This window comes from Oncorhynchus mykiss, chromosome 7 (assembly GCF_057628025.1).
Source record: "Oncorhynchus mykiss isolate SJ-2025 chromosome 7, ASM5762802v1, whole genome shotgun sequence".
Lineage (NCBI taxonomy): Eukaryota > Metazoa > Chordata > Actinopteri > Salmoniformes > Salmonidae > Oncorhynchus > Oncorhynchus mykiss.
In genome coordinates this window covers 23,727,493-23,755,172 of record NC_143028.1, presented here as the reverse complement: position 1 = coordinate 23,755,172, position 27,680 = coordinate 23,727,493, and the positions used below count along the sequence as shown (strand labels likewise).

Sequence of the window (27,680 nt, the reverse complement as noted above, 5' to 3'; positions counted from 1 at the left end):
ACCATGACTGACCCACCACCAAACCGGTCATGCTGGAGGATGTCGCAGGCAGCAGAACGTTCTCCACGGCGTCTCCAGACTCTGTCACGTGCTCAGTGTGAACCTGCTTTCATCTGTGAAGAGCACAGGGCGCCAGTGGCAAATTTGCCAATCTTGGTGTTCTTTGGCAATAGCCAAACGTCCTGCACGGTGTTGGGCTATAAGCACAACTCCCACCTGTGGACGCCGGGCCCTCATACCACCCTCATGGAGTCTGTTTCTGACCTGTTTGAGCAGACACATGCACATTTGTGGCCTGCTGGAGGTCATTTTGCAGGGCTCTGGCAGTGCTCCACCTGCTCCTCCTTGCACAAAGGTGGAGGTAGCGGTCCTGCTGGTGGGTTGTTGCCCTCCTACGGCCTCCTCCACGTCTCCTGATAGCGCCTCCATGCTCTGGACACTACGCTGACAGACACAGCAAATCTTATTGCCACAGCTCGCATTGATGTTCCATCCTGGATGAGCTGCACTACCTGAGCCACTTGTATGGGTTGTAGACTCCGTCTCATGCTACCACTAGAGTGAAAGCACCGCCAGCATTCAAAAGTGACCAAAACATCAGCCAGGAAGCATAGGAACTGAGAAGTGGTCTGTTGTCACCACCTGCAGAACCACTCCTTTATTGGGGGTGTCTTGCTAATTGCCTATAATTTCCACCTGTTGTCTATTCCATTTGCACAACAGCATGTGAAATGTATTGTCAATCAGTGTTGCTTCCTAAGTAGACAGTTTGATTTCACAGAAGTGTGATTGACTTGGAGTTACATTGTGTTTAAGTGTTCCCTTTATTTTTTTGAGCAGTGTATATAAAATTGACTATTAGACTTAGCTCAAAACAATCATTGAAAATGACAAATTATCCAATGAATCATGATACTTTTCTGGTAAAAACATGGGGGTGCAGCTGTTCTGTTTCCTCCATTGCACAGATTAAAAAAAAAGTCTCAAAGCAGATATGTGACTTTTGGGCAACCAAACCAAATTCACATAGAAATGTGAGTTATAGATATGTCATTCTCATTGACAGCAAGCCTAAGAAACAGTGTATCTGTTTTGTGTGTGCTATTTCTATGCTTCTCATGCACAACTTTAGTGTATTATTTCTGGTTTTGTACACCAGCTTCAAAACAGCTGAAAATACAATATTTGGGGTTATTGGAAAGATATCTCCCAGCAGTTTGGATGGTATGATTCTCTACATTGACAAAATGAACAAACTTAAATAAGGCAAACTATAATTTTAACAACCAGGAAATTGCAGAGCAATTTATGCATATTGCACCCTTAAACAATACATATAGAGCTGTAAGCAAAGAACCGTTATTCAAATTACTGCCATTGGCCAGTCCAGTGTTGTGATTGGCTATAAAGAGCCTTCCTTTTGCGTACCTTCAAAACAGATGCACTACAGAGCTGTCTGTTTAGCTTGCTAGCAGACTTGAATAGTAAGCACCCGAACAACTAGGTACACACAGGAAGGAATTAAAAATAAATACATAGATATACTATACCTTGAGTGGAATCTACTTGCTAAAGTTAGCCAGCTAATTACTGGTTACCAGTTGGTGAGGGCCACGGCGCTGGGGAAGAAACTGTTCAGGTGGCGGGAGGTTTTGGTCGTGATTGACCTTAACCATTTGCCAGAGGGGAGTCTTTGGAAGAGGGGATGGAAGGGGTCGGCAATGATCTTTCCTGCACGCTTCCTTGCCCTGCAGGACCTCGATGCAGGGCAGGCGGCAGCCAAGGACCCTCTCAGAAGACCAGACACTCCGTTGCAGTGATCGAGGAAGTGAGGATGGATTTGACAGTCGTTTAGAACTGAATCAGTACACACAACATTCAAAAGGAGGACTGAGGGCAAAACACAAATTCACTGAGGAAAACATTTGTTTTATAGTTATTGTCTGACTGGGAACTACCATTGTGTATCAATTGCAGAATACCAATCTCAATTTGGCATTGGAAGTTTTATTGAAGTCATTAATACAGGAGTCAAATCACATCGGGAGTCTCATCAGATCAGATGTTATCAACAAGCCAGATCAATCTGTTGAAAGAGCACAAGCAGAACAAAGATATAAGTGCAAACAGTTACAATTCATCTCTGCTCAACTCCTTGCATCCTTCTCAAAACCCATTGGAGGTCTGAGGCGAGGAGACGGGTTGTCTGTATTTGTGTGTGTGTGTGTGTGTGTGTGTGTGTGTATATATATATATATATATATATATATATATATATATATATATATATATATATATATATATATATATATATATATATATATATATATATATATATATATATATATATATATATATATATATATATATATATATATATACACACACATATATGTATAAATATATACACACACAGTGGGGAGAACAAGTATTTGATAACCTGCAAAATCAGCAGTGTTTCCTACTTAAAGCATGTAGAGGTCTGTAATTTTTATCATAGGTACACTTCAACTGTGAGAGACAGAATCTAAAACAAAAATCCAGAAAATCACATTGTATGATTTTTAAGTAATTCATTTGCATTTTATTGCATGACATAAGTATTTGATCACCTACCAACCAGTAAGAATTCCGGCTCTCACAGATATGTTAATTTTGTCTTTAAGAAGCCCTCCTGTTCTCCACTCATTACCTGTATTAACTGCACCTGTTTGAACTTGTTAAATGTATAACAAACACATGTCCACACAATCAAACAGACTCCAACCTCTCCACAATGGCCAAGACCAGAGAGCTGTGTAAGGACATCAGGGATAAAATTGTAGACCTGCACAAGGCTGGGATGGGCTACAGGACAATATGCAAGCAGCTTGGTGAGAAGGCAACAACTGTTGGCGGAATTATTAGAAAATGGAAGAAGTTCAAGATGACAGTCAATCACCCTCGGTCTGGGGCTCCATGCAAGAGCTCACCTCGTGGGGCATCAATGATCATGAGGAAAGTGAGGGATCAGCCCAGAACTACACGACAGGACCTGGTCAATGACCTGAAGAGAGCTGGGACCACAGTCTCAAAGAAAACCATTAGTAACACACTACGCCGCCATGGATTAAAATGCTGCAGTGCATACAAGGTCCCCCTGCTCAAGCCAGCGCATGTCCAGGCCCATCTGAAGTTTGCCAATGACCATCTGGATGATCCAGAGGAGGAATGGGAGAAGGTCATGTGGTCTGATGAGACAAAAATAGAGCTTTTTGGTCTAAACTCCACTCGCCGTGTTTGGAGGAAGAAGAAGGATGAGTACAACCCCAAGAACACCATCCCAACCGTGAAGCATGGAGGTGGAAACATCATTCTTTGGGGATGCTTTTCTGCAAAGGGGACAGGACGACTGCACCGTATTGAGGGGAGGATGGATGGGGCCATTTACCATTTACCTTCACTCAGTAAGAGCATTGACGATAGGTCGTGGCTGGGTCTTCCAGCATGACAACGACCCGAAACACACAGCCAGGGCAACTAAGGAGTGGCTCAGTAAGAAGCATCTCAAGGTCCTGGAGTGACCTAGCCAGTCTCCAGACCTGAACCAAATAGAAAATATTTGGAGGGAGCTGAAAGTCTGTATTGCCCAGCGACAGCCCCGAAACCTGAAGGATCTGGAGAAGGTCTGTATGGAGGAGTGGGCCAAAGTCCCTGCTGCAGTGTGTGCAAACCTGGTCAAGAACTACAGGAAACATATGATCTCTGTAATTGCAAACAAAGGTTTCTGTACCAAATATTCAGTTCTGCTTTTCTGATGTATCAAATACTTATGTCATGCAATAAAATGCAAATGAATTACTTAAAAATCATACAATGTGATTTTCTGGATTTTTGTTTTAGATTCCGTCTCTCACAGTTGAAGTGTACCTATGATAAAAAATTACAGACCTCTACATGCTTTAAGTAGGAAAATCGGCAAAATAACAAATACTTGTTCTCCCCACTGTATATATATATTCATTCAGAGCCATATCCCTGTAATGCTTAGAGAAGATCTAATGTCAAGTGTTATTGAAGTGTTGTGGTTGCAGGTTCTTGGGGACCTGAATATTGACTGGTTTTCATCAAGCTGTCCGCTCAAGAGGAAGCTTCCTACTGTAACCAGTGCCTGTAATCTGGTTCAGGTTATTAATCAATCTACCAGGGTGTTTTACACACACTACAGGAACAAGATCAACCACATTATCAATCACATTTTTACTAATGCTGTAGAACTTTGTTCTGAAGCTATATCCATACACATTGGATGCAGTGATCACAATATAGTGGCTTTATCCAGGAAAGCTAAAGGACTAACAACTGGGTGTAAAAAAGTATATAAGAGATCATTCAAAAGATTTTGCTGTGACTTATGTGGAATATTTGTTGGTCTGATGTGATTAATGAGCATCCAGACACTGCACTTGATGAATTTATGAAATTGCTACATCAAATTATTGATAAACATGCACCTGTTAAGAAACTGACTGCTAGAACTGTTAAGGCTCCATGGATTGATGAGGAATTTAAAAATTGTATGGTAGAAAGAGATGAGGCAAAAGGAGTGGCTAATAAGTCTGGCTGTACATCTGACTGGCTTACTTACTGCAAATTGAGAAATTATGTGATTAAACTCAACAAAAATAATAAACTTTATTATGAAACCAAGATCAATGATAAGGAATGATGGAAAAAAAACTTGAGTACTTTAACTTCTTCGGGAGACTGGTTTTTGTTCGGAATTTCAGATGGCTTACGTGACTTAAACTGCCTGTTACTCAGGCCCAGAAGCTAGGATATGCATATAATTGGTAGCATTGGATAGAAAACCCTCTGATGATTCTCAAATTGTTAAAAGCATGTCTGAGTATAACATAACTAATATGACAGGCGAAAACCCGAGGAGAATCCACCCGAAATGTTTTTTAGTGAGGTCACAGGCCATTCCAATGACAACCTATGGGAAATACAAAATAATTCCTCCCAGATTGCAATTCCTATGGCTTCCACTAGATGTCAAGTCTTTAGAAAGGGTTTCAGGCTTATTTGTAGTTTTTCCAAGGTGTCCCACATTAGAAAAACAGTCTTGTTGCGCTCGTGAACGAGAGCGCGCTTTTCGTTATTTATCTTCCCTATTGAACATACTATTCTCCGTCGTAAATATTATAGTTTATTTAGATATTAGAATACCTGAGGATTAATTAGAAACATTGTTTGACTTGTTTGGACAAACTTTACCGATAACTTTTTGGATTTGTTTGTATGCATGTTGAACGAGTGGATTACTAAATCAAGCGCGCCAACTAAACAGACATTTTTGGGATATAAAGAAGGACTTTATTGAACACAACGTCCATTCATTGTGTAGCTGGGACCCTTGGAATTGCAAACAGAGGAAGATCTTCAAAAGTGATTTATTTTAATCTCTATTTGGCATTTTTTGACACCTGTGCTGGTTTGGAAAAGTATTTTGCAGTGGGGCGCGGTCCTCAGACAATCGAATGCTTTCGCCGTAAGGCCTTTTTGAAATCTGAACGCTGTTGGATTAACAAGTTAAGCTTTAAAATTATGTATGACACTTGTATTTTCATGAATGTTTAATATTACGTTTTCTGTATTTCGCGCTCTGCAATTTCACCGGATGTTGTCGTGGTGGAATCGTAGCGGGACACTGATCTAAAAGAGGTTAAATGAAATTATGGGCAGAAAGACAAATTCAACTCCATCTTTCATCGAATCAGATGTCTTATCACAAAACCATTTGATGTCGCCAATTATTTTAACGATAATTCCATTGGCAAAGTTGGCAAAGTTGGCAAACTTAGGCAGGAAATGCCCATGACAAACAGTGAGCAATTATATTCAAGCATTAAAAAAAAACAAATGATATGATGAAATAAAACAGTGCAAGTTTGAATTTTTTAAAGTTAGTGTGGGAGAGGTGGGAAAATTATTGTTAACGATCAATAATGACAAACCTCCCTGGCATTGACAACTTAGATGGAAAGCTACTGAGGATGGTAGTTGACTCTATAGCCACTCCGGTCATATTTTTTTATCTGAGCATAGAGGAAAGTCTGTGTCCTCAGGCATGGAGGGAAGCCAAAGTATTCCCGCTACCCAAGTTGTAAAGCGGCCTTTACTGGGTCTAACAGCAGACTTATAAAGCTTGCTGCCAGCTCTTAGCAAACTTTTGGAAATATGGTGTTTGACCAATTACAATGCTATTTCTCTGTAAACAAATTAACAACACATTTTCAGCATGCTTATAGAGAAGGGCACTCAACATTTACTGCACTGACACAAATGACTGATGATTGGTTGAAAGAAATTGATAATAAGAAGATCGTGGGAGCTGTACTGTTAGATTTCAGTGCAGCCTTTGATATTATTGACCATAACCTGTTGTTGAAAACACTTAAGTTCTATGGCTTTTCAACCTCTGCCATATCGTGGATTCAGAGCTATCTAATAGAACTCAAAGTATTTTCTTTAATGAACGTGTCTCTAATGTAAAACATGCAAAGTGTGGTGTACTGCAGGGCAGCTCTCTAGGCCCTCTACTCGTTTCTATTTTTACCAATGACCTGCCACTGGCGTTAAACAAAGAATGTGTGTCAATGTATGCTGATGATTCAACCATATACGCATCAGCAACAACAGCTAATGAAGTCACTGAAACCCTTAAATAGTTGCAGTTTGTTGTGGAATGAGTGGCCAGTAATAAACTGGTCCTGAACATCTCTAAAACTAAGAGCATTGAATTTGGTACAAATCATTGCTTTAGTGCTTGTATCTTGATTATTAGTTGTGTGGTCCAGTGCTGCAAAGAAAGACCTAATAAAGCTGCAGCTGGCCTAGAACAGAGCAGCACGTTTTGCTCCTAATTGTAATCAGAGGGCTGATATAAATACTATGCATGCCAGTCTCTCTTGGCTAAGAGTTGAGGAGAGACTGACTGCATCACTTATTTGTATAAGAAACATTAATGTGTTGAAAATCCCAAATTGTTTGCATAGTCAACTTACACACAGCTCTGACACACACTTAACCCACCAGCCATGCCACCAGGGATCTTTTTTTAGTCCCCAAATCCAGAACATATTCAAGAAAACACAAAGTATTATATAGAGCCCTTATTGCATGGAACTTCCATCTCCTATTGCTCAAATAAACAGCAAACCTGGTTTCAAATAACAGAAAGCAACACCTCACAATGCCTCTCCCCTACTTGACCTAGATAGTTGTGTGTGTTGATATGTAGACTGTGTGTGCCTTTTAAAAAATGTATGTAGTTCTGTCCTTGTCCAATGATGTTCTGTATTGTTTTATGTTTTGTGTGAACCCAAGGAAGAGTAGCTGCTGCTTTTACAACAGCTAATGGGGTTCCTAATAAAATACCAATACTTGGAGTAGTCCCCAGAGTGCTGTGTATAGAGGAAAGCCAATGTAACCTACTTGGAACAGAATGGATTCCTGTATCTCCTGTCTGTCTGTCAGCTGAGCAGAGACAAACTTCAACACCACATATTAGTGACAATGGACCTGCATGGAAAGAGGGATGGAGAGAGAAATGATTTGAGGTCATTCTCATTTATTGCACAAAAACTGACAAGGGTAAAAGTTATTAAATCTCGAAGTATGCGGCTAGCGGTTATAAATATTCCCTATTATTTGTTTCGGAGCCTGACTCTTTTGGCTCCCCCAGTGAGGGTCTTCCCTGTATGTCCCCCCCCCCCCCCCCCCCCATGAGGTATAATAAAAACTCAAGACTGTGTACAAGATGACTGTTGTTTTCAAGGTAATCTACTCACGCCGATTCCAGGTTGCATCCAGTTTATACTGGATGCGCATGGCACTAGCACTCAGCGCAAGCAGCAACGAAAACATGACAGACATTGGATGAATATAAAATAAGTCTATGTGATTAAAAAAAAAATATATATATATATATATATATATATATATATATATATATATATATATATATATTACTTTCGGCCTCTGTAATAATTAACTGAATAATTCAGTGGGTGTTTTGTGGAAAAAGGTGATGAAGGAAATTTCAAATCTGGCCGCCAATGGAAATTATTCTTTCTGGGCCAGGCATCAGCTAAACTGAACTGCAGTACCAAAGCAAAACTGTATACCTTTATTTATTCAAGTTAGTCTCATTGAGATAAAATCTCATGAGACCTGGTCCGACCTTGACACCAGCAGGGGGAAACAATGTTTGAGACAAATATCAGACATACTGTAACAACTTAGACACACCATGAAATGGTGATTTATTTTTATTTTTAGTACATACATTTCAATTAAAGAAACATACGTGTCATAGATTTAAAAAAAAAATCTATGTACCACCGCATCAAGTCGTAATCAAACTTATAAACTCCTCAAAGGAAACAAGATCCTGGGGCCCCTTGCTCCCCCCTCTCCTGCCACTCAGTCATGCTGGTCTTCCAAGTCCTTCTCCTCTATTAAACCCTTCCTCAACATATCTACATTGCTCTTAGTTAAACCAGAGACTATAGAAAACGATACCACCTTTGGTTAAACCACAGGGTTAAATGTTAGCTGTCTAACATTAGCTAGTTTGCTTTCTAGCTAACTGACATTAACCTAGCTTGGCTCATCAATAGCCTGCTTTAATAACAAAAGACGAAATAACTACATTCAAATTTGAAATCATAGTTGATTAGCTAGCTGGTCGGTTTCTCTAGTGAAAAACGAATCAAACTTACATCATCAGCCATCGTTCACCATCCCCTTCCATCTTCTGTGGTCAAAAAAGCAGTAAGAGATCACTCAAGCCATGACTGGCCCAAAAACCTGACCATTTGCGTTTTAGTTTTAGACTGCTACAGGCTATATTCACTGGCTAGAACTTTCCTGGTATAAAAAGATAGTAAGCAGTTGCGAGAGCAAAATGGATTTTGGAGAGCAAACAGGAAAATTGGTGAGAGGAGATCTGTGGTGATGTCTTGAAGTATTTCTTCAAGGGAACAAAAGCCTCTGGCCTCCAAATAATTTACTGCATATGGCAATGTGGTTCTGCGCACTTAAAGTCACACTTGCAAGCGCTCAAGTTAAATTTTTCAAGTTAAATTTGTGCACACCACGCTGGCCTGCGCTCGTGTGAACCCATCCTCTGCTCGACTACATTTCTTCTCTTTTGACTCGTTTTTACTCGCGCAATTACGTTTCATCTTGCTCGCGCCCGTTCGACTTTTGAATTGGCTATGACTCCATACATTTACTCAAGTTTTTCCCTTTATTTTGGCAGCTACCTGTATATCTATTGTTTTTGTCAAAATTGGTCAGTCTCCGTAAATTTGGTTTGGAGTCAGGGCTGAGACTGGACCACTCATGAACACAACACTGTCCCTGCCAGTGACAAGCATCCCCATAACATGATGCTGCCACCACAATACATCAAAAATACAAAAGGGTCACTGTTGTATTGGATTTTTACCTTGCCTGAGACTGTGATACCTCTGGCTCACAGATGAATGCCATACATTTGTTTGTAAAACTTCCACAAAGAATGTTTAATACAATTATAGTTTTTACTTTACTGTTTGTCCGTGCGGTTGGTCCTTTTGACGGTTGGAATGAGACAATATATCCACAGGAAAGTATCAGTAAATAACCTTATCAAAGCACTGGTAGCAAGTAAGTAAGTAAGTAAGTCAGCAAGTATGCATGCATGTATTTTCATATTGTGCACACTTTGAAAAGTTGATCTATAATCTTCTGTGGATCACAGGAGTTGGTGGCACATTATATACCTTGCATTTGAGGGTTAGTTTAAGAGTTGGGGAAAACATGTCAGAGGCTATTGAAGATTTTGCGCAAGGGCCCACCCTAGACTATAAATCCAGCAGTGCAGTTGATACTGTACTGTGGATTGCCATCGTCTCATGTCAGACAGTGTCACTCCTCCACAGCTCTCGTTTCTCAATCAGTGGAGGCGAAATCGACACGCTGACGTGTAGCTAGACCAGCACTTTAATAGGCTTTGCCTTGTCAACAAAAATAAAATACAGCGGGATATAAAGTAGCCTAATGGATGCAAGAGGATGACGCACTTCTTTTGAGCATTAAATGAACAATCGGCACAAAATTGTAGGAGTAGGCCCTCCCGTAGCTTAGAATGCTTAGCGTATTATCATTAAGTGATAATGCCCGAAAAGGATATATAGTCTTGACACAAATCTAGGTTTGCTACCCAAGCCGGGTAGCGACCCAGTCGTTCAGTCTTTTTGTTCTGTATCAATAGACACGTCACCCAGTCATTCGTTCTAAATGTTCCATTGGCATACTGGCTGGCAAAATTATTATTCCTTGCTTGCTAGCCAGCCAACTACAGATAATTTACAGTCAGGTCAAACAGTGCAGCCAGAATAACAACAAAGTAGCTGAATTTGCATAAGCTGTTGTCTAGTAACATTTATGTATTTAACAATGAGCTAATGAGGCGCAATTTCGACCTGGCATAGAAAATGTGCTCTCACGTCAGGACACGGTTGTTCAGAGAGCCAACAACCCAGTTAACTTATGGCTTGGGCGCAGTATTGAGAAACTTGGATGAATAAGGTGCCCAGAGTAAACTGCCTGCTACTCAGGCCCAGAAGCTAAGATATGCCTATTATTAGTAGATTTGGATAGAAAACACTTTGAAGTTTCTAAAACTGTTTGAATGTCTGTGAGTATACCAGAACTCATATGGCAGGCACAAACCTGAGTAGAAATCCAACCAGGAAGTGGGAAATCTGAGGTTTGTAGTTTTTCAACTTTGCCTATCCAAGACAGTGTAAATTTGGTCCAATTGCACTTCCTAGGGTTTCCACGAGATGTCAGTCTTTAGAACCTTGTTTCAGACTTCTACTGTGAAGGAGGAGAGAATAAGAGCTGATTGAGTAAGAGGTCTGCCAGAAGCCCATGAGCTGATCACGTGCACTCCCGTGAGAGGTAGCTGCGTTCCATTGCATTTCTAAAGACAGGAATTCACCGGTTGAAACATTGAAGATATGTTAAAAACATCCTAAAGATTGATTCTATACATCGTTTGACATGTTTCTACGAACTGTAATGGAATTTTTGGACTTTGTCTGTCCTGCATGTCGTGAATTTGGATTTGTGAACTAAAGGCGCGAACAAAAAGGAGGTATTTGGACATAAAGTCCATCATTTATCGAACAAAACAAACATGTATTCTAGAACTGGAATTCCTGGGAGTGCATTCTGATGAAGATCAAAGGTAAGTGAATATTTATAATGCTATTTCTGACTTCTGTTGACTCCACAACATGGCGGATATCTGTATGGCTTGTTCTGGTCTCTGAGCTTTGTACTCAAATTATAGCATGGTGTGCTTTTTCGGTAAAGCTTTTTTGAAAGCGGTTGCATTAAGGAGAAGTTTATCTAAAGTTCAATGCATAACACTTCTATCTTTTATCCATGTTTATTATGAGTATTTCTGTAAATTGATGTGGCTCTGCAAAAACACCGGATGTTTGGAAGCAAAACATTACTGAACGTAACGCGCCAATGTAAACTGAGATTTTTGGATATAAATATGAACTTTATCGAACAAACATACATGTATTGTGTAACATGAAGTCCTATGAGTGTCATCGGATGAAGATCAAAGGTTAGTGATTCATTTTCTCTACTTCTACTTTTTGTGACTATTTGGCTGGGAAAATTGCTGTTTTTCTGTGACTAGGTACTGACATAATCGTTTGGTGTGCTTTCATCGTAAAGCCTTTTTGAAATCGGACACTGTGGTGGGATTAACAAGTTTCTTTAAAATGTTGTAAAATACATGTTTGAGGAATTTTAATTATGAGATTTCTGTTTGAATTTGGCGCCCTGCACTTTCACTGGTTGCTGTCATTTCGATCCCGTTAACGGGACCTCAGCCATAAGAAGTTAACACAATCACTTCAAACTGAAGCTGGCAAGACATCAAACAAGCTGCACTTCATTTCGTTTGACGTTTTTTCAAATTCACGTCTTTGTATATATACAAAAAAATTATGCTAGCCCATTCACGATTTCGACCGGCTGAAAAACGCCTGTCTCGTTCCGACACGTTCATTACTATGGGGCAGCTGTTGCACGTTGGAGACAGACAGCAAGGTTTATACAAATCCCCGCTGCTGAAAACGAAATGTTAGTCTAAAAGAATGTGAGAATGTCTAGATGCTTTTTATATTGGAGATCAACTTTATAATTTGCCTGGATGGGCAGATGAGACAGTGGATTGCACAGTCAGATTGAACAGAGTAAATAGGCATTTTAACATCATAGATTTAGCCGGTGTTAACTTGTGGAATAGACACCGGCTGGAATGTGGTTTTAACCAACCAGCATTTAGGATTAGACCCACCCGTTGTATAATAGAGATATTATGGTGTCTGAAATGCAATCAATGATTAACAGACCAGACAAACTTATCCTTTTGTTTATTGAGCAATTCAGGGTACATACATGGTGAACAAGCTTGAGTATATATCGTAAGTAGTATTAACTGTGACTACACTACTGTAAGTCCTAACTGATATCATACCTCACATTATGAAAAGAAACGTCTTGCAAGTTTGATGCTAGTGGCAATGTCACAAAAAGATACAGAAATCAATGTCTGTAGTAGTTGGTCGTGTCATCGTCTCAGTATGTCCAGTCATGTCCGTTGTCATGTCCAGTCATGTCCGTGGTCATGTCCGTGGTCACCTCTGCAGAAACAAAAACATTCAGGGTACAGTGAGACATGTGGCTTCTAACGCCTTCCCTGGCATTGTCACTCAATTCAAACTGTGACTACCAGCCGCCATCAATCTGATCTGAGGGAGTAAACTTTTGGGTAGTCTCCGTTAGAAAATACTACCCTTTGGAAGTGTGTAATTACGCTGTAATTAATCATTGAACCATTTTTGTCAAACTTTGAGATAACATTTTATTGGTCGCATATTTAGCAGATGTTATTGCAGGTATAGCGAAATGCTTGCGTGTCATATGTGCCATATTAGTTGATGGTGCTATGAGACCAGTGTAAACATAACCAGTTTTGCAAGGAATAAAGCGGTTTCTTCGACAAGCTATGCTACGCAGGCTACACAGAGAAGCAGCACAGCTCGTAGGGGAAACCGCTTGAGTCGCACAAAATGGAATATAACGTTGCGGAAAATTTTTCGTAATTACACAATTTCATGTGTACTAGAGGTCGACCGTTTAATTGGGGCCGATTTCAAGTTCATAACAACCGTAATCAGCATTTTTGGACTCCGATTACATTGCATTCCACGAGGAAACTGCGTGGCAGGCTGACAACCTGTTACGCGAGTGCAGCAAGGAGCCAAGGTAAGTTGCTAGCTAGCATTAAACTTATCTTATAAAAAACAATCAATCTTCCCATAATCACTAGTTAACTACACATGGTTGATGATATTACTAGGTTAACTAGCTTGTCCTGCGTTGCATATGATCAATGCGGTGCCTGTTAATTTATCATTGAATCACAGCCTACTCCGCCAAACGGGGGTTGATTTAACAAAATCGCATTCGCGAAAAAAGCAATCGTTGCACGAATTTAAATGAAAAATGTTGAGTTGGTAGTAAAATAAAATATAACTAATACTTAAAAAAGGTCCAATGCAGCCATTTTTTCTCAATATTAAATCATTTCTGGGTAAAAATTAAGCACCTTAAATGTGATTATTTTTGACCATTTTGATTGAAAAACAAAAATAGCTTCTTAGCAAATAGCATTTTCACAAGCAACAATGATTTTTTATTCTAGGAGTGAATGGTCAGAATAGGGAGTGGAAAACAGAAAAATAGATGTTATTGGTAGAGAGGTTTGGATGATGTCACCAGGAAGGCCAAAACGCCATCCCACCTTAATAGGCTGAAATTTCAGCCGGTCGTTTCAAATAGCTTACACTAAAAGAACATTATCCTAATTTTCACAGTATTAGTCAGAGTGGAATACACACACATGCATAATTAAGAAAATATAATTTAAAAGGTTTACAAAATTAATAATTTAAGGGTTAAGGTTAACAATGTTAATTTAGCATTAACAAAATAAATTAATCTTAACTTTGAAACTGACTTACCTCTTTTACCTAGGAATTGGCTAGTATGTCCGCGGGCGCTTGTGGGACTCCTCCCTTGGTTCCCTGGGCGGGTCAGCCAGCATCACCTTCATCCTCACTCCGTTCACCATTTTACCATGCAAAGCAGCCATAGCGTCGCCCGCACTCTCTTTCTCTGCGTACTTCATGTAGCCTACGTTCCTCCCAGGCACGAGGTGCACCTCCACAAGGGAACCAAATCGACTGCAGAAAGAACCATCAGTAAGTACTTTATTAGGCCTGATTGCTTAGAAAACATTATGAAATAGTTTGTTAACCATTAGGTAACTAAATATTGTATGTCTTTATGGACATTAGTCAGTGTGTGTGTGTGTGTGTGTGCGTATGTTTAAACCATGTACAGTCGTGACCTCGTCCCCAGGTTAATTTTGACCGTCTTGCAGGAAATCACGCACAGAATGAGCAGTATGGCTGGTGGCATTGTCATGCTGGAGGGTCATGTGAGTATGAGCCAGCAGGAAGGGTACCACATGAGGGAGGAGGATGTCTTCCCTGTAACGCACAGCTTTGAGATGGCCTACAATGACAACAAGCTCAGTTCAATGATGCTGTGACACACCGCCCCAGACCATGGCGGACCCTCCACCTCCAAAATCGAGCCCGCGCCAGAGTACAGGTCTCGGTGTAACGCTCATTCCTTCAACGATAAACGCAAATCCGACCATCACCCGTGGTGAGACAAAACCCTGACTCGTCAGTGAAGAGCACTTTTTGCCAGTCCTGTCTGGTCCAGCAACGGTGGGTTTGTGCCCATAGACAACGTTGTTGCTGGTCATGTCTGGTGAGGACCTGCCTTTTACAATAGGCCTACAAGCCCTCAGTCCAGTCGCTTACAGCCCATTGCGGACAGTCTGAGCACTGATGGAGGGATTGTGCGTTCCTGGTGTAACTCGTACCCTTCCTGCAGGCTCATCCTGATAATGCTGTGTGCTGTAGCGTACCTGTCCCGCATGTGTGATGTTCGGATGTACCGATCCCGTGTAGGTGCTGTTACACGTGGTCTGCCACTGCAAGGACGAGCTGTCCTGTCTCCCTGTAGCGCCGTCTTAGGCGTCTCACAGTACGGACATTGCAATTTTTTGTCCTGGCCACATCTGCAGTCCTCATGCCTCCTTGCAGCATGCCTAAGGCACGTTCACGCAGATGAGCAGGGACCCTGGGCATCTTTCTTTTGGTGTTTTTCAGAGTCAGTAGAAAGGCCTCTTTAGTGACCTAAGTTTTCATAACTGTGACCTTAATTGCCTACCGTCTAATCTGTTCCGTGTCTTATCGACCGTTCCACAGGTGCATGTTCATTAATTGTTTATGGTTCATTGAACAAGCATGGGAAACACTGTTTAAACCATTTACAAATGAAGATCTGTGAAGTTATTTGGATTGTTACGAATTATCTTTGAAAGACAGGGTCCTGAAAAATATTTCTCAGCAAAAAAAGAAACCTCCCCTTTTCAGGAAAGTATTCAGAGCACTTGGCTTTTTCCCCATAATGGCAAAGCAAAAAGCAGGTTGAGTGTTTTTCAAAAGTATTAAAAAAAGAAAAACTGATATCACATTTACATAAGTATTCAGACCATTTACTCAGTACTTTGTTGAAGCACCTTTGGCAGCAATTACACCTTTGGCAGCGACTGAGTATTACACTACAAGTTTGGCACACCTGTATTTGGGGAGTTTCTCCCATTCTTCTCTGTAGATCCTCTCAAGCTCTGTCAGGTTGGATCGGGTGCATCGCTGCTAAGCTATTTTCAGGTCTCTCCAGAGATGTTCATTTGCGTTCAACTCCGTGCTCTGGCTGGGCCACTCAAGGACATTCAGACTTGTCCTGAAGCCACTCCTAAGCTGTGGGCATTGGGTTGTTGTCCTGTTGGAAGGTGAACATTTGCCACAGTCTGAGGTCCTGAGCGCTCTAGAGCAGGTTTTCATCAAGGAGCTTTCTGTACTTTGCGCCATTCATCTTTCCCTCGATCCGGACTAGTCTCCCAGTCCCTGCTGCTGAAAAACATCCCCACAGCATGATGCTGCCACCACCATGCTTCACCGTAGGGATGGTGCCAGGTTTCCTCCAGACGTGACGCTTGGCATTCAGGCCAAATAGTTCAATCGTGGTTTCATCAGACCAGAGAATCTTGTTTTCGCTTTGTCATTATGGGGTATTGTGTGTAGATTGATAACAATTTTTTAAATGTTATATCCATTTTAAAATAATGCTGTAGCGTAACAAAATGTGGAAAAAGTCAAGTGGTCTGAATACTTTCCGAATGTACTGTACATTTTATTTGGCCCCCCAAGATCTGAGAATAAAATACAATAAAATAATGTATTATGACAGTTGCGGAACCCTGTTCCAAGTTGAATGCTAGATGGTGATGGACAGAGGTCAGTCAATTAAAATCAAGCGGGAGGATATTACCCGCTCCTGTCATAGGCTCTGTCTAAGTCGCTATCTGAGGCTCTCAGGATCCAGACGGTTCGACAAAGAGCGAGCCGCCTGGTGGACAAGACTAATGATGGTCCTAATCCTATATAAACCATGAACACCAGGCTTTATACATGTATTTAATTATCTTGGTTTACAAATATTAAAAAATGTTGATAAGCAGCAATTTATAAGACCTTCAATGAATGTGTTGTTATCAGTGCAAGGACTCATTGGGATTGTGAACTGAAGGACTCAGTTTAGCTATTTTAAGTTCTTCCATACCAGAAGACATCTTCCAGGACGTCCATGGGAAGAGGTGCAGGGCTGAAGACCACAAAGAGACGCTCCTTAACCCGGCTATCTGGGGGTGCCAGGTTCTTCAGGGAGGGAAGTGATACATCTGTCTGGACGCGGGGCATCGGAGAGGCTGTGCGGTAACCCTGAGACACGTCACATCAAGAGATTAACAGAGTACCCATGCGCACACCAACATCCCAAAAGCAAATAATTGAAAATCTACGATCTAGAAAATGTACAACCTGTCTACTAGATGTTTTAATCCATGAAAAGTTTATTTGGAAAGGTTGTGAGCTCCTCTGAGGATCTATGCCAATCTTGATACTAGAATAACTGCAAAGTGCATTCAAACACTGTTTCCTTTATGTAACAAACACCGTTGCTTACTGTGCTCATCTTCATCAGTTGCTGGCTGGTGGTAGGACCATTCCACACCATTGACATCATCTGAGCAGCAACCAGCTGCATTGCCATCTTCCCGACAGGACTAACAAACGACATGACAATTGTCTTACAATGGTGACCCACTAGAGTTGTTTTTAAAAATATATCTTTCTGCATTTCTAGAATGTACTCGAAAGGACGGGTAGGGACAGTGACAACCACATAAAGTAGACATCCAATTTGATGCATTCATTCTATCGATAAAACATTTATTCTTGTGAGTACTGCTACTTCTAGGGAAACTGGTTGTGAGAGAAATTAAGCTGCGTGTATCCAATTGTAGTTAATACTATTAACAATAATTTAGAACACGCTTTCATTGAAAAACAATGCAGTGAGTGCAATAAAATAAATTAAAACGAGACAAACTAGCCAGGGCCACTGACAAAGAACACAGTTGACACTTCAACGGACAAGGAACACAGCTTTAACTAAGAAGGCTTTCCTAAAGAGACGGGTTTTAAGGCCAGTTTTAACACTAGAACTGCCATAGGCCAACGGCCACTGACGTTTGATTTTGTACATTAAAAAGAACTCCAAGAACCTGTGCCTTCGCCGACATTTCCTAAATATTTATATTTTACATTGCTCAGTTTTAAAAACAGAATTTAAAAAACAAAGAAAGTATTTAGATATGGAAGCATTTAGCTGACTAAACTCAATTGGAAATGTAAATGGGAGAATGATAAATCAATATCATGTGTGCTATTCATTTTTTTAAATGGGTATGCATGTGATAAAATTCTAATTGAAATGCAAAAGATATTGCATTATAATATTCGTGATTGAGTATGCATAATGTCTGACCATTTGAAAAGGAAATAACAATTTGTGTTTGATATTCCATTTCCATGGTACTATCCACTGACATTTAAAAATATAATGTAAATGATTAAATTAAAGTTTTTCAAATGTTAGCCATTTCATTTCCTTGTGACAAAAAAAATATTATCAATTGACAATGCTTTTCAATCCATACTATGTGGTTCAAGACAGTCAAAATTCAACTTCAAATTCGATAAATCCATCACAATGCTTCATTTTGCCATTTAATTTTCCACATATCGTTTTCAACCTGTATTCATTGTCAAACACAGTTGGCAGGTTTTTGGTAATGTGTGGCAGAAAAGGTTGCCTGTGTTGCTGGCAACATTTACTTTCGGGCATGCTAGCTGTATCGATATGGTGTTTTAAGGCCGTACCGGCAACAACAGCCAGTGGAAGACCCCACAGAAGAACAGACAGTGTTTGCGAGGACTTTGACGAAGGGGACTATAAAGCTCAAGGGGCACGGGGAGACACTAGTAGCTAGCTAATATGGTCAAATCGGCTATTATACACAGTGTACAAAACATTAGGAACACCTTCCTAATATTGAGTTGCATTCCACAGGGATGCTGGCCTATTTTGACGCCAATGCATCCAAGGGAAATTACCAAGTATCCGGGTAGGCTGCAACCTGTTCAGAATGAGTCTGACGCCATCAGATACTTTCCAAGTCAATGCCTGGAGGTCAGTAAGACTTGATGTCGACCTCAAAACATGTGTTAAGGGGACATGTAGTAGTTTTACTACACATCAATGTCTTACACCATTGTAGTGGTGATAGGTATGATGGAGTCTATTTTATAGCTATGTTATCCACGGAGGAGCTAACCTCACAATGGAGGGTTCTATTTATTAGTGGCATGTGAGTTAACCATCAGAAGAGTGTTCTGGAGATTCCCTTACATGTGTTGAAATCTGAGTTGCTACTATCTCCTCTGTCGCTGTTATCAATAGCAATTTGTTTTGGGAGGTCTCAAACTCTTACTGATTGGGTCTGGACTGACTGTGCTGGCATTGGTAGTTGTACTTAAGAGGACCAGTCATTCTACCAATTTATTCTGAAATGCTATCCTACCGGAACACGATTAGAGCATTTTACTAGTTGCATTGTGGTTGAACCTACACATGGCAAAGAATGGTTATTTTTGCCATTTGTTGGAGGTGGAAAGTCCACTGGACTTCTTTCACAACCAGTGTGGTACACCTCAGTGATATCTTAGATGTGTTCTAAGGTTATCCTCATCGAGAGGCCTCTCTGTTCTAATGGGGAAGTTTAAAACTAGAAATGTTTCCTGCTCTGGCGGCCTCGCACAGTGTTGCACGTAGTCTCGACCCCGCCAGCAGCCTCGATGAAACTCATGGGTCTGGGCTAGTATTCTCCCCTTTGTGTCTCGAGAGCTCCCCACCAGCGGTTGGTATTATCTGAGGCACAAACAAAAAGATTGGACCCTATGGACGAGTTGTCAGCGACCGCGTTATTAAATTGGCTGTAAGCTTTAACCAAATCCCCTGGTGATTGTGCTTCAAAAACCTCAGGGGCTGTCGAGGCCCCTCAGTTACCACAGTGGCATGTGGCAACCTCTTCAGTACCTGCGAACTGAGACGAGGATATCTGTCTGTGATAGTGTTTCACCAGTGGGAGTCATCGGGTCAGTTGCGGGACTGTGTCATTGTAAGGGGTGACAGTCCCCCACAAAGCAGAAGATGTATCCTCAGAAGCAGAGTACACTCCGCTCATCAATGTTTTTCTTGCCGAGACGGCCGCAGTGCTTGCGGAAGTGTCTGAAGGGCGAGAGAAGCGGATCTCAACTACAATTTTGCACGACTTCGAGGAGGGAAGTTGCGCATTCACAGAGACTGCTGGCTCGAAATCATGAAAATAATGGTCAATCAGGTTTGCTGATGGAATGTGTCGAGATATCATAATATCCCCTTTGGATTGGATTCTGCACCAAGAGGTTTCGAAACGTCTTTTTCCCAAGGGATGCTTTTGACAGATACCCCTCGTGGATGACTGTGTTGCAGCTAGTGTTAGGGGAAGACAGTGTGGTCAGCGGAGAAGGCACTGACCTGTGACCAAACGTGGTTGGTTTTCAAATCCATCAGTGGGAGTAAATGATCCATCAAGTGTGCACCGAGTAGCAGGGGTTCAGATTCAAGGCTGGTAACATACACAGGTTGAACAAGCGATACATCCCAGAAGTGTAGTTTTAGCATAACTATCAATGTGAGAGATGAGGTAGTCTGAGTGAAACCTCTAAGTGTATTGTCGCATCGTTCCCTTTATAACCAATGTTTAGTCGGCTTCAAAGCCCTTTAGAGATCTCTCTAACATTGTTCTATGAGCGATATTGTCGAGCCCAAATCAATTAGCGCATGACAGGTTAAGCAGTCCTTCAGGACTGTTTCCAGGTATGGCTGTTTTGAGTTGCATTTAAATGGACATATTCTTAAAGACGTGATGTTCCGTTTCTATTCATGAAAGCAAATTGATTTCTCAGATTTTGAGTGGGCTTGGCTTTTGACCTCTTTCTTCGCAACCTTTGTATCAGTCTATAGACAAAGCCTGTGGGCTTGTTTCTTGATCGAGCGAGCCCTGGATAGGGTCTCGAGTGAGAGCGGGAGAAATACGATTTTTAACGTCCTTGCTATGGGTGTTAATTCCTGTGGACTTGTTGTCCAGCAATTCCCAGTCTAGCCACTGTGTCTGATCTTTTTCCCTTTTCCAAAATGTGACTCGCTTTAGGTTCTTCACATAGTAGAACTTCCAGGGAACATTGGTCACGTTCTGGTCGTCTCAAACCTTTTGTTACCCGTGTGCTATGACACTGTGGGTTGGGTGCAGGAACGTAGCGATCAGGTCGATTGTAGCGGCAGTCGTTTTGATAGACATACTTTAGTTATTATTTCGACTGCAGTGGGTATTGGTATCATGGCAGAAACAGTTGTTGTGCAGCAGCTCTCAAAGCTCCAATATCTGATAATGCACCCTATAACTGGAGTGAGTGCTCATGGTCAAACTCCAAAACCAAGATGTCAGAGCTCTTAGCATTGCGTGCTTTTGATGCCTCAAAAGCTGTGCTTGCAAGCTCTTTGAGTTGTGAGATAGGCAAGCCAATGTGGGCTGCAGCGCCCAAGTAGGTAATGAAGGTGGGATACATGTTTGACAGAAACATTTGTTTGAATGGTAACAGCTCTTCCATTCCTGTTTCAGTGAGTAGACCAAAGTAAGCTGAATGAAGCCTATGATAGTAAGCTTGTCGGTGTTCATTCCGAGCTTGTTTGACAGTGTTAGCCAGGGAGCTATCGTGTTTGCAAGTCACAGAACCAATGAATTCTAATTTCAAAAGTGGCGGCAAGTTTAGTGTAGTCGTTTTGCACGTGATGCTGTTCTAGACGAATTAACCTCGTCACGTGTCTATTTGACGTTCACTTAAACAGGTAAAGCCTATCAGAAACCGCAGCGTTCAGGTAGCCATCCTCTGTCAGCTAGGAAAGTCTCAGTGTTGTTTGGCTGACCTGGAACTGGGTCAAAGGTGGGAAAGTTTGACGAGTTTGTCATGGCGTTCCATGCCAAGCGGGTGGAGAGGGTTAGCTTCATCCTGTGGGGAAATTGGGGCCGAAAGGCCAAGAGGAGATGCCAAGCTTTGGCGTTGTTGGCGAAGAAGCACCATATTACTCTTTACCTGAACGGCCAAGAGGAGAAGACCTAGAGACACACGAGAGAGGCAAAGTCTGAAACCTATCATCTTCACTCCATTGAGTACGGGCTCCGGTTGCTTGGTTGGGTAGTCACACTGTAGCGCATGACCATTCTGAAATTCCACCAGATGGTACCTAAGGGTGGTATTCTGCTGCATAGTAGAGTACACTTGATTGCTTAGAGTACTGATTTCAGACACCCGAGTGTCGCACTTACTTCGTTCGGCCTCATACTTATCCATCATTGTTTGCAGATGGAGGTATTGAGTATGGACCGAGAGCCGTGATGAGATTTCCCCCGCTTGTTTAGAAATCAATATTCCCATCTTCATCACCTGAGTTCTCTCATCATTCATTTGATCAGCGACTTCAATGAGTTCTGCTGATTTGGCATCCAACTTAGTCACTATGTTCATATACTGATAGTCTTTGGTTTGCAGCATTTGCTTTGAGTAACATTCATCAAAACTGCCTGCATGTTATCAAATTGCGCGCTCCTGTTTGTAGATAACAGATTTATCTAGTTTAGCGTGGCCTTTGTCGTATTTAGTTTGGGCTAAATCGAAGTTGTTCCTGTAGAAAACGATTTTGTTTTAAAGTTTGTGCTCGTTCACCGTCAAGTATTTGTAATTACTTTTAGATTGCTTTGAAAACTGAACACAGGTCCTCGGCTAGCAGAATGTTATCATTTCCTGCTTTTGTCGATAGTTGCTCGGTTCTCTCCGATGCCAATCTTTGATGGCAATACATAAAGGCTAAAGTGGAGAGAACCTTTACAATGCCTGCGTCCGATGATTAATTATGGAGAGTGTTTTTCGCAATTTCTGCTGTCTTTCCGCTAATAGCATAGTTAGGGTTTGTATAGCTGCTGAGGTCAGTGACCAATCGGTGAAGGTTCACTAATTAGCGGGAGACTGGGAACCACCCCTCTGATAGCTTGCACATACTTTATAAACATTATTTTAACATGTTTTTTTTGTATTTTTTTTGAGGTGGTGGAAGCTGCAAAGACTATGTTAATCTATTTAAAGACGTTAATGAACCATCAATACTGGATCAGTAATGGGGGAGTTGAAAGTGAATGAATTTGCAAAAGCAAATTTAATTGACTAATCAATGTTAAGTAATCATACCTGTTATAGGCTATTGGGGAATTAACTGTAATTAACCTGAAAGCAATGCTGCCGCTAGGTTAATGTGGAATGTTTAAATAGTCTCTTTGGAAGAAATCCGTTTGGACCTTATCCAAATAATTCACCTGAAAATGTAAGTGACAATTTTAGCTTCTAGTTAAATTGAACAAGACAATGATATCCAAATCAGTAAATATTGGCTGGATATAATAAGTGTGACCCCGTGTTACAAAAGTGAGACAACGCTGGGTGTCACATAGAAATAATTCTTTTTTTTAAAGATGGGCGTTTCTTCACCCGAGGGGTCACTGATCGCAGAAAGCTGAATACAAAAGGAAGTCGCGAGGAGGTGGAACATCCGTTTTCTAAGGCATACGATGTTGCTGTGTGAATAAAGTGGAAAAACAAAATGCCTGCTCTCCCTTTGTTAGCATTAGCAGCACATGCAAGCTAATCCTACTTTGTTCACTTTCAAGCACAACCAACATAGGATCCTTTACACTACGAGAAGGGGGTTTACTAGTGACGTCTCACATTCAACCCAGTCAGCATTCTTCTTTGCTAGCACTATTATACCGGAACGCGCGGTAACATAAAGAGAGACGCATGTGGACTATCCACGCTGTCTAAGCGCGATTGACAGCTAAATAATAGAAATTTGAGGATCGATCTATCATTGCTGGATCTATGCCCTCGCTCTAGAAATTAATACTGACCGAATCACTCGCTCCAAAGACACGAGAAACAGAAATAGCACGTATGGCTCCATTTCTCAAATTTCTATAATTGGATTCTAGCGCTAGAAATTTTATCACCCACCCTACACTGACTATGTCAGAGAAACAACATGGAGGCAACCTCCAGATGTATCTTGTTCAAATGGCAACACACACACGTCGACAATTCCTGTGTTCAACTCCTATGGTGTATAACATAATCTGGGTGTATCATTTAATCTTCTTTTCAAATTTAATTTAAACTGAATTCAAAATGAATGCCTCATTCTCTCTTAGATTCCTCGCACAGGGCAATTATGTTGCATCTTGGCTATCATTAATGTGATGACGATTGTGTTATCTAATTGATTAACTGTTTAACTATTACAATGATGAAAATTGGCCGATTTTTATTTGTAATAATGACAATTACAACAATACTGAATGAACACTTATTTCAACTTAATATAATACATCAATAAAAATAAATTGAACCTCAAATAAATAATGAAACCTGTTCAATTTGGTTTAAATAATGCAAAAACAATGTGTTGGAGAAGAAAGTAAAAATGCAATATGTGCCATGTAAGAAAGCTAACGTTTAAGTTCCTTCCTCAGAACATGAGAACATATGAAAGCTGGTGGTTCCTTTTAACATGAGACTTCAATATTCCCAGGTAAGAAGTTTTAGGTTGTAGTTATTATAGGACTATTTCTCTCTATCCATTTGTATTCCATATACCTTTGACTATTGGATGTTCTTATAGGCACTTTAGTATTGCCAGTGTAACAGTATAGCTTCGTCCCTCTCCTAGCTCCTACCTGGGCTCGAACCAGGAACACATCGACAACAGCCACCCTCGAAGCAGCGTTACCCATGCACAGCAAGGTGAACAACTACTCCCAAGTCTCAGAGCGAGTCACGTTTGAAACGCTATTAGCGCGCACCCCGCTAACTAGCCAGCCATTTCACATCGGTTACACCAGCCTAATCTCGGGAGTTGATAGGCTTGAAGTCAAACAGCGCAATGCTTGAAGCACAACGAAGAGCTGCTGGCACAACGCACCAAAGTGCTGTTTGAATGAATGCTTACGGGCCTGCTGCTGCCTACCTGCTGCCTACCACCGCTCAGTCAGTTATAAGTCAGTTATAAGACAAAAATCAAGACATTTGACACATTTTAAGTGTACCATCAAATGATAAGTCTGTACCTGGTCCTGTCTTCTCCATCCTCTATGTGGGCCACGATGAGGCGGTTTCCAGGGGGATACTCAAAGCCATTCAGCTTCTCTTTGGCGTAGAGGGCAGAGCCCAGGTTGTTGTAGCGAATCACAGCATGTCCTGGGGTTAAATGCATCAGGAGCAACAAACATTAATGTGAACAATTTAAATACAAAATTAGGAGTGTTAATCTTTGTGGGTAACACTACACAAGAATGTCAAAAAATATGTATATTAACAAAAATAATGAGTAGGCTTATTCCAAAATTGTCTTATAAGCATTAGGAACATTGTTTATAGATGTCTTTATAGTAATGTCTAAAGTGTTACTCTTGATAAATCAATGTGTGACTAAAATGTTATTTAACCACATCTTCCCCTATTAAATACATAATTATCAATGTATAATACCTTTGTTGAGCCCACAATGATCCCGCTGCATCTCACAGTAATCCATCCCTGGTATGAGGTCAAAGAGGCCATAAATCTGCTCCTGGGTAACACTAGCTCTCGAGGATACCATTAGGCACCTGGTGATGAGGTCACTGGATCGGTAGTCAGTTACGGCATAACTGCCAGGGTCAGCTGTCAGGTAGGGAACACAGACAGATGTCAGACCACAGCTAGATTAAAGCAAATGCAAATGAAAGCAAAGGTGACATTCTGAATCAGAATGAAGTACTTCACATACACACTCCAAAGGAATAGGGGTTCATTCCCAGGTCACTTGACATGTGCTCTGCTCTGCCACTGCTGTGATAGTCATTATCTGCAGATGAGTTCTTGCTTCGGGGCTCAGCAAGAACAGCCCTGTAGGCTGGTTGCACAGACATGGGTTAAATTGATACAAATGAAATTCTACAGTGAAATCATTGAAAGGGAAAGTGTTTTAACTTGAGTTTATCCATTCTGAGGCTTCAATGAAAGGGCTGATGCCTGCTTACCTCTATCACAGTTCTCAATGGCAATGGCTGCTTGTGATGGCTTATGATACCTCACATATCCCAAGCCTTTGCTCTCCCCTGTGGTTTTATTCTTTATGATCACACAGTATTCTATGTCCCCATACTCCTACAAGCAAAAAAAAAAAAATTATCTATATTGGTCTGCTATCTTAAGGGCCGCAGGTGTTTAGAGCATTGAGCAAGTAACGTAAAGTTTGCTGGTTCAAATCCCAGAGCCGACAAGGTGTGTCGATGTGCCCTTGAGCAAGCGTCTGCTAAATTACTCAAATGTACGGTCAGAACTATTTCACCAAGTGATAAAATGCAATGCAATGGACCTCGTACCTTGAATGTGTCTTTCAGATCTTCTTCTGTGAATGTTTTGGGAATCTTTATAAATATTCTGGTGAGCTCTTCATCCTCCACATCTCTGTGTCTACCAGAGGACCTTGACTGGGCAATGAACACCTGAAACAGTAGTCATATTCAGTCAAAATGAATAACTTGTATACCTCCAGGACACCTACACCACCAGATGTCACAGGAAGGCCAAAAAGATCAAGGACAACAACCACACGAGCCACTGCCTGTTCACCCTGCTATCATCCAGAAGGCGAGGTCAGTGGTATTAAAAAAAGATTCAGTTAATGTCCATCATGTAAGTATTGTGGAATAGCATCCGGCCCTGGTTATTGAAAATATGTCACAGCGGTTTTGATGGAACAATAGATTCTCGAGACATACATTGTTTGCGAACTATTAGATGCAACCAGGAAATGGCGGAGCGATTTCTGCATGATGCACCTTCGAGGAAAGATTTGAACGGAGAAAGCTGATCCGAGAACAGCGCTCCCTTTCTTTCCATACTATACCTTCGACGAAGTACTGTGGCGACCATTTTCTCTGCTTGATGTTTCGGGCAGTTGCAGGAAACGTGCATCGTTAAAATACGGGTAAAACATTCCATCGCTATCGGTGAACAGGGCCCAGCATGGAATCATTTTTTTTTTTTAAATACTTAAGGAAATAAATAGTGAGTGTTAGAAACTTGGATGGGGTCATATTAAGTTTAGATGTATGTGCATGCAAACCTTAATGGGCTTCGTTCCGTCTAACAGGCATTTTCCATGCATGTCCTCCATTGCGGTGCATGCTTCCGAAGACTTCGCGAATTTAACATAGGAGATCCCCTTCGATTCTTTCGTCTGTTTGTCCTTAACGACCCATACACCTTGGACCTCTCCAAATACAGAAAATTTCTCTCGAATAACATCATCTGAAACTGATCGACTTGTTACGAGAAACAAGCGACTGTTAGGAGGATTGTCAAGATTTTCAACTGATTGCTTGGATGAGTAGTCCTCCATTTTGGTTATCAAGAAATGACGTTGTGTGCGTCACATAGTACATGTTTGATGCTGCGTTCAAGTAAACTCGGAAACATGGGCTCTCAGTTTCCATTTGAAAGTACCAGAATCAACCAATAAGATCTACGTAAATACGTTCGTTATAACTCGGTACGTTCTGATAGCACACGAACACAACGTTTCTCCGAGTTTTCCACTTGGAACCAGAACAAATCAATTGGAATCTATGCAAAAATGTAGGCACATTTTAACTTGCAGTTTCAGCTTAGTCTTGAAAGCAGTTAACTTTTGTCGCCTTTCATTATGAGAATACACATTTTCAGACTTTCACTGACTGCATTAACTTTTGTGATCAAAGGTCATTAAGCTTTGACTGCAAATTTCTGCAATTCCTCTTCACCACCTTCATCCTGCATGGT

The 27,680-nt window shown here is 41.1% G+C and overlaps 1 protein-coding gene across 4 annotated transcripts; it reads right to left on the bottom strand.

Annotated features, from left to right (window-relative positions):
* Positions 1 to 1,991: 1,991 nt before the first annotated feature.
* LOC110527611 (RNA-binding protein 45) lies at positions 1,992 to 27,680 on the bottom strand. 4 transcript variants are annotated; one of them, XR_002474145.3, is made up of 11 exons: positions 26,986 to 27,680; positions 26,240 to 26,362; positions 25,895 to 26,021; positions 25,642 to 25,767; positions 25,362 to 25,535; positions 24,941 to 25,070; positions 17,293 to 17,392; positions 16,891 to 17,048; positions 14,151 to 14,372; positions 7,480 to 7,566; positions 1,992 to 2,086 (listed from the first exon to the last, which is right to left on the bottom strand). XR_002474145.3 is itself a non-coding variant. In XM_021609008.3 (10 exons), the coding sequence occupies exons 1-9, from the start codon at positions 27,259 to 27,261 to the stop codon at positions 14,171 to 14,173; spliced, it is 1,416 nt and encodes a 471-aa protein (XP_021464683.1). In that variant the 5' UTR covers positions 27,262 to 27,680; the 3' UTR covers positions 12,481 to 12,767; positions 14,151 to 14,170. The 4 variants fall into 4 exon arrangements, 2 of the variants coding, with proteins under 2 accessions (XP_021464683.1, XP_021464684.1); XR_002474146.3 differs by having other exon boundaries at positions 14,160 to 14,372; XM_021609008.3 differs by lacking the exons at positions 1,992 to 2,086; positions 7,480 to 7,566 and adding an exon at positions 12,481 to 12,767.

Excerpts from the sequence above, each read along its gene's own strand:
- LOC110527611 (XM_021609008.3), bottom strand. The coding sequence starts at position 27,261 with ATGGAGGACTACTCATCCAAGCAATCAGTTGAAAATCTTGACAATCCT. Across the intron at positions 26,022-26,239 it reads ATCTGAAAGACACATTCAAG|GAGTATGGGGACATAGAATA; the intron begins GTACGAGGTCCA and ends TTTTGCTTGTAG. Across the intron at positions 25,071-25,361 it reads TCATTGTGGGCTCAACAAAG|GACATGCTGTGATTCGCTAC; the intron begins GTATTATACATT and ends ATTTAACCCCAG.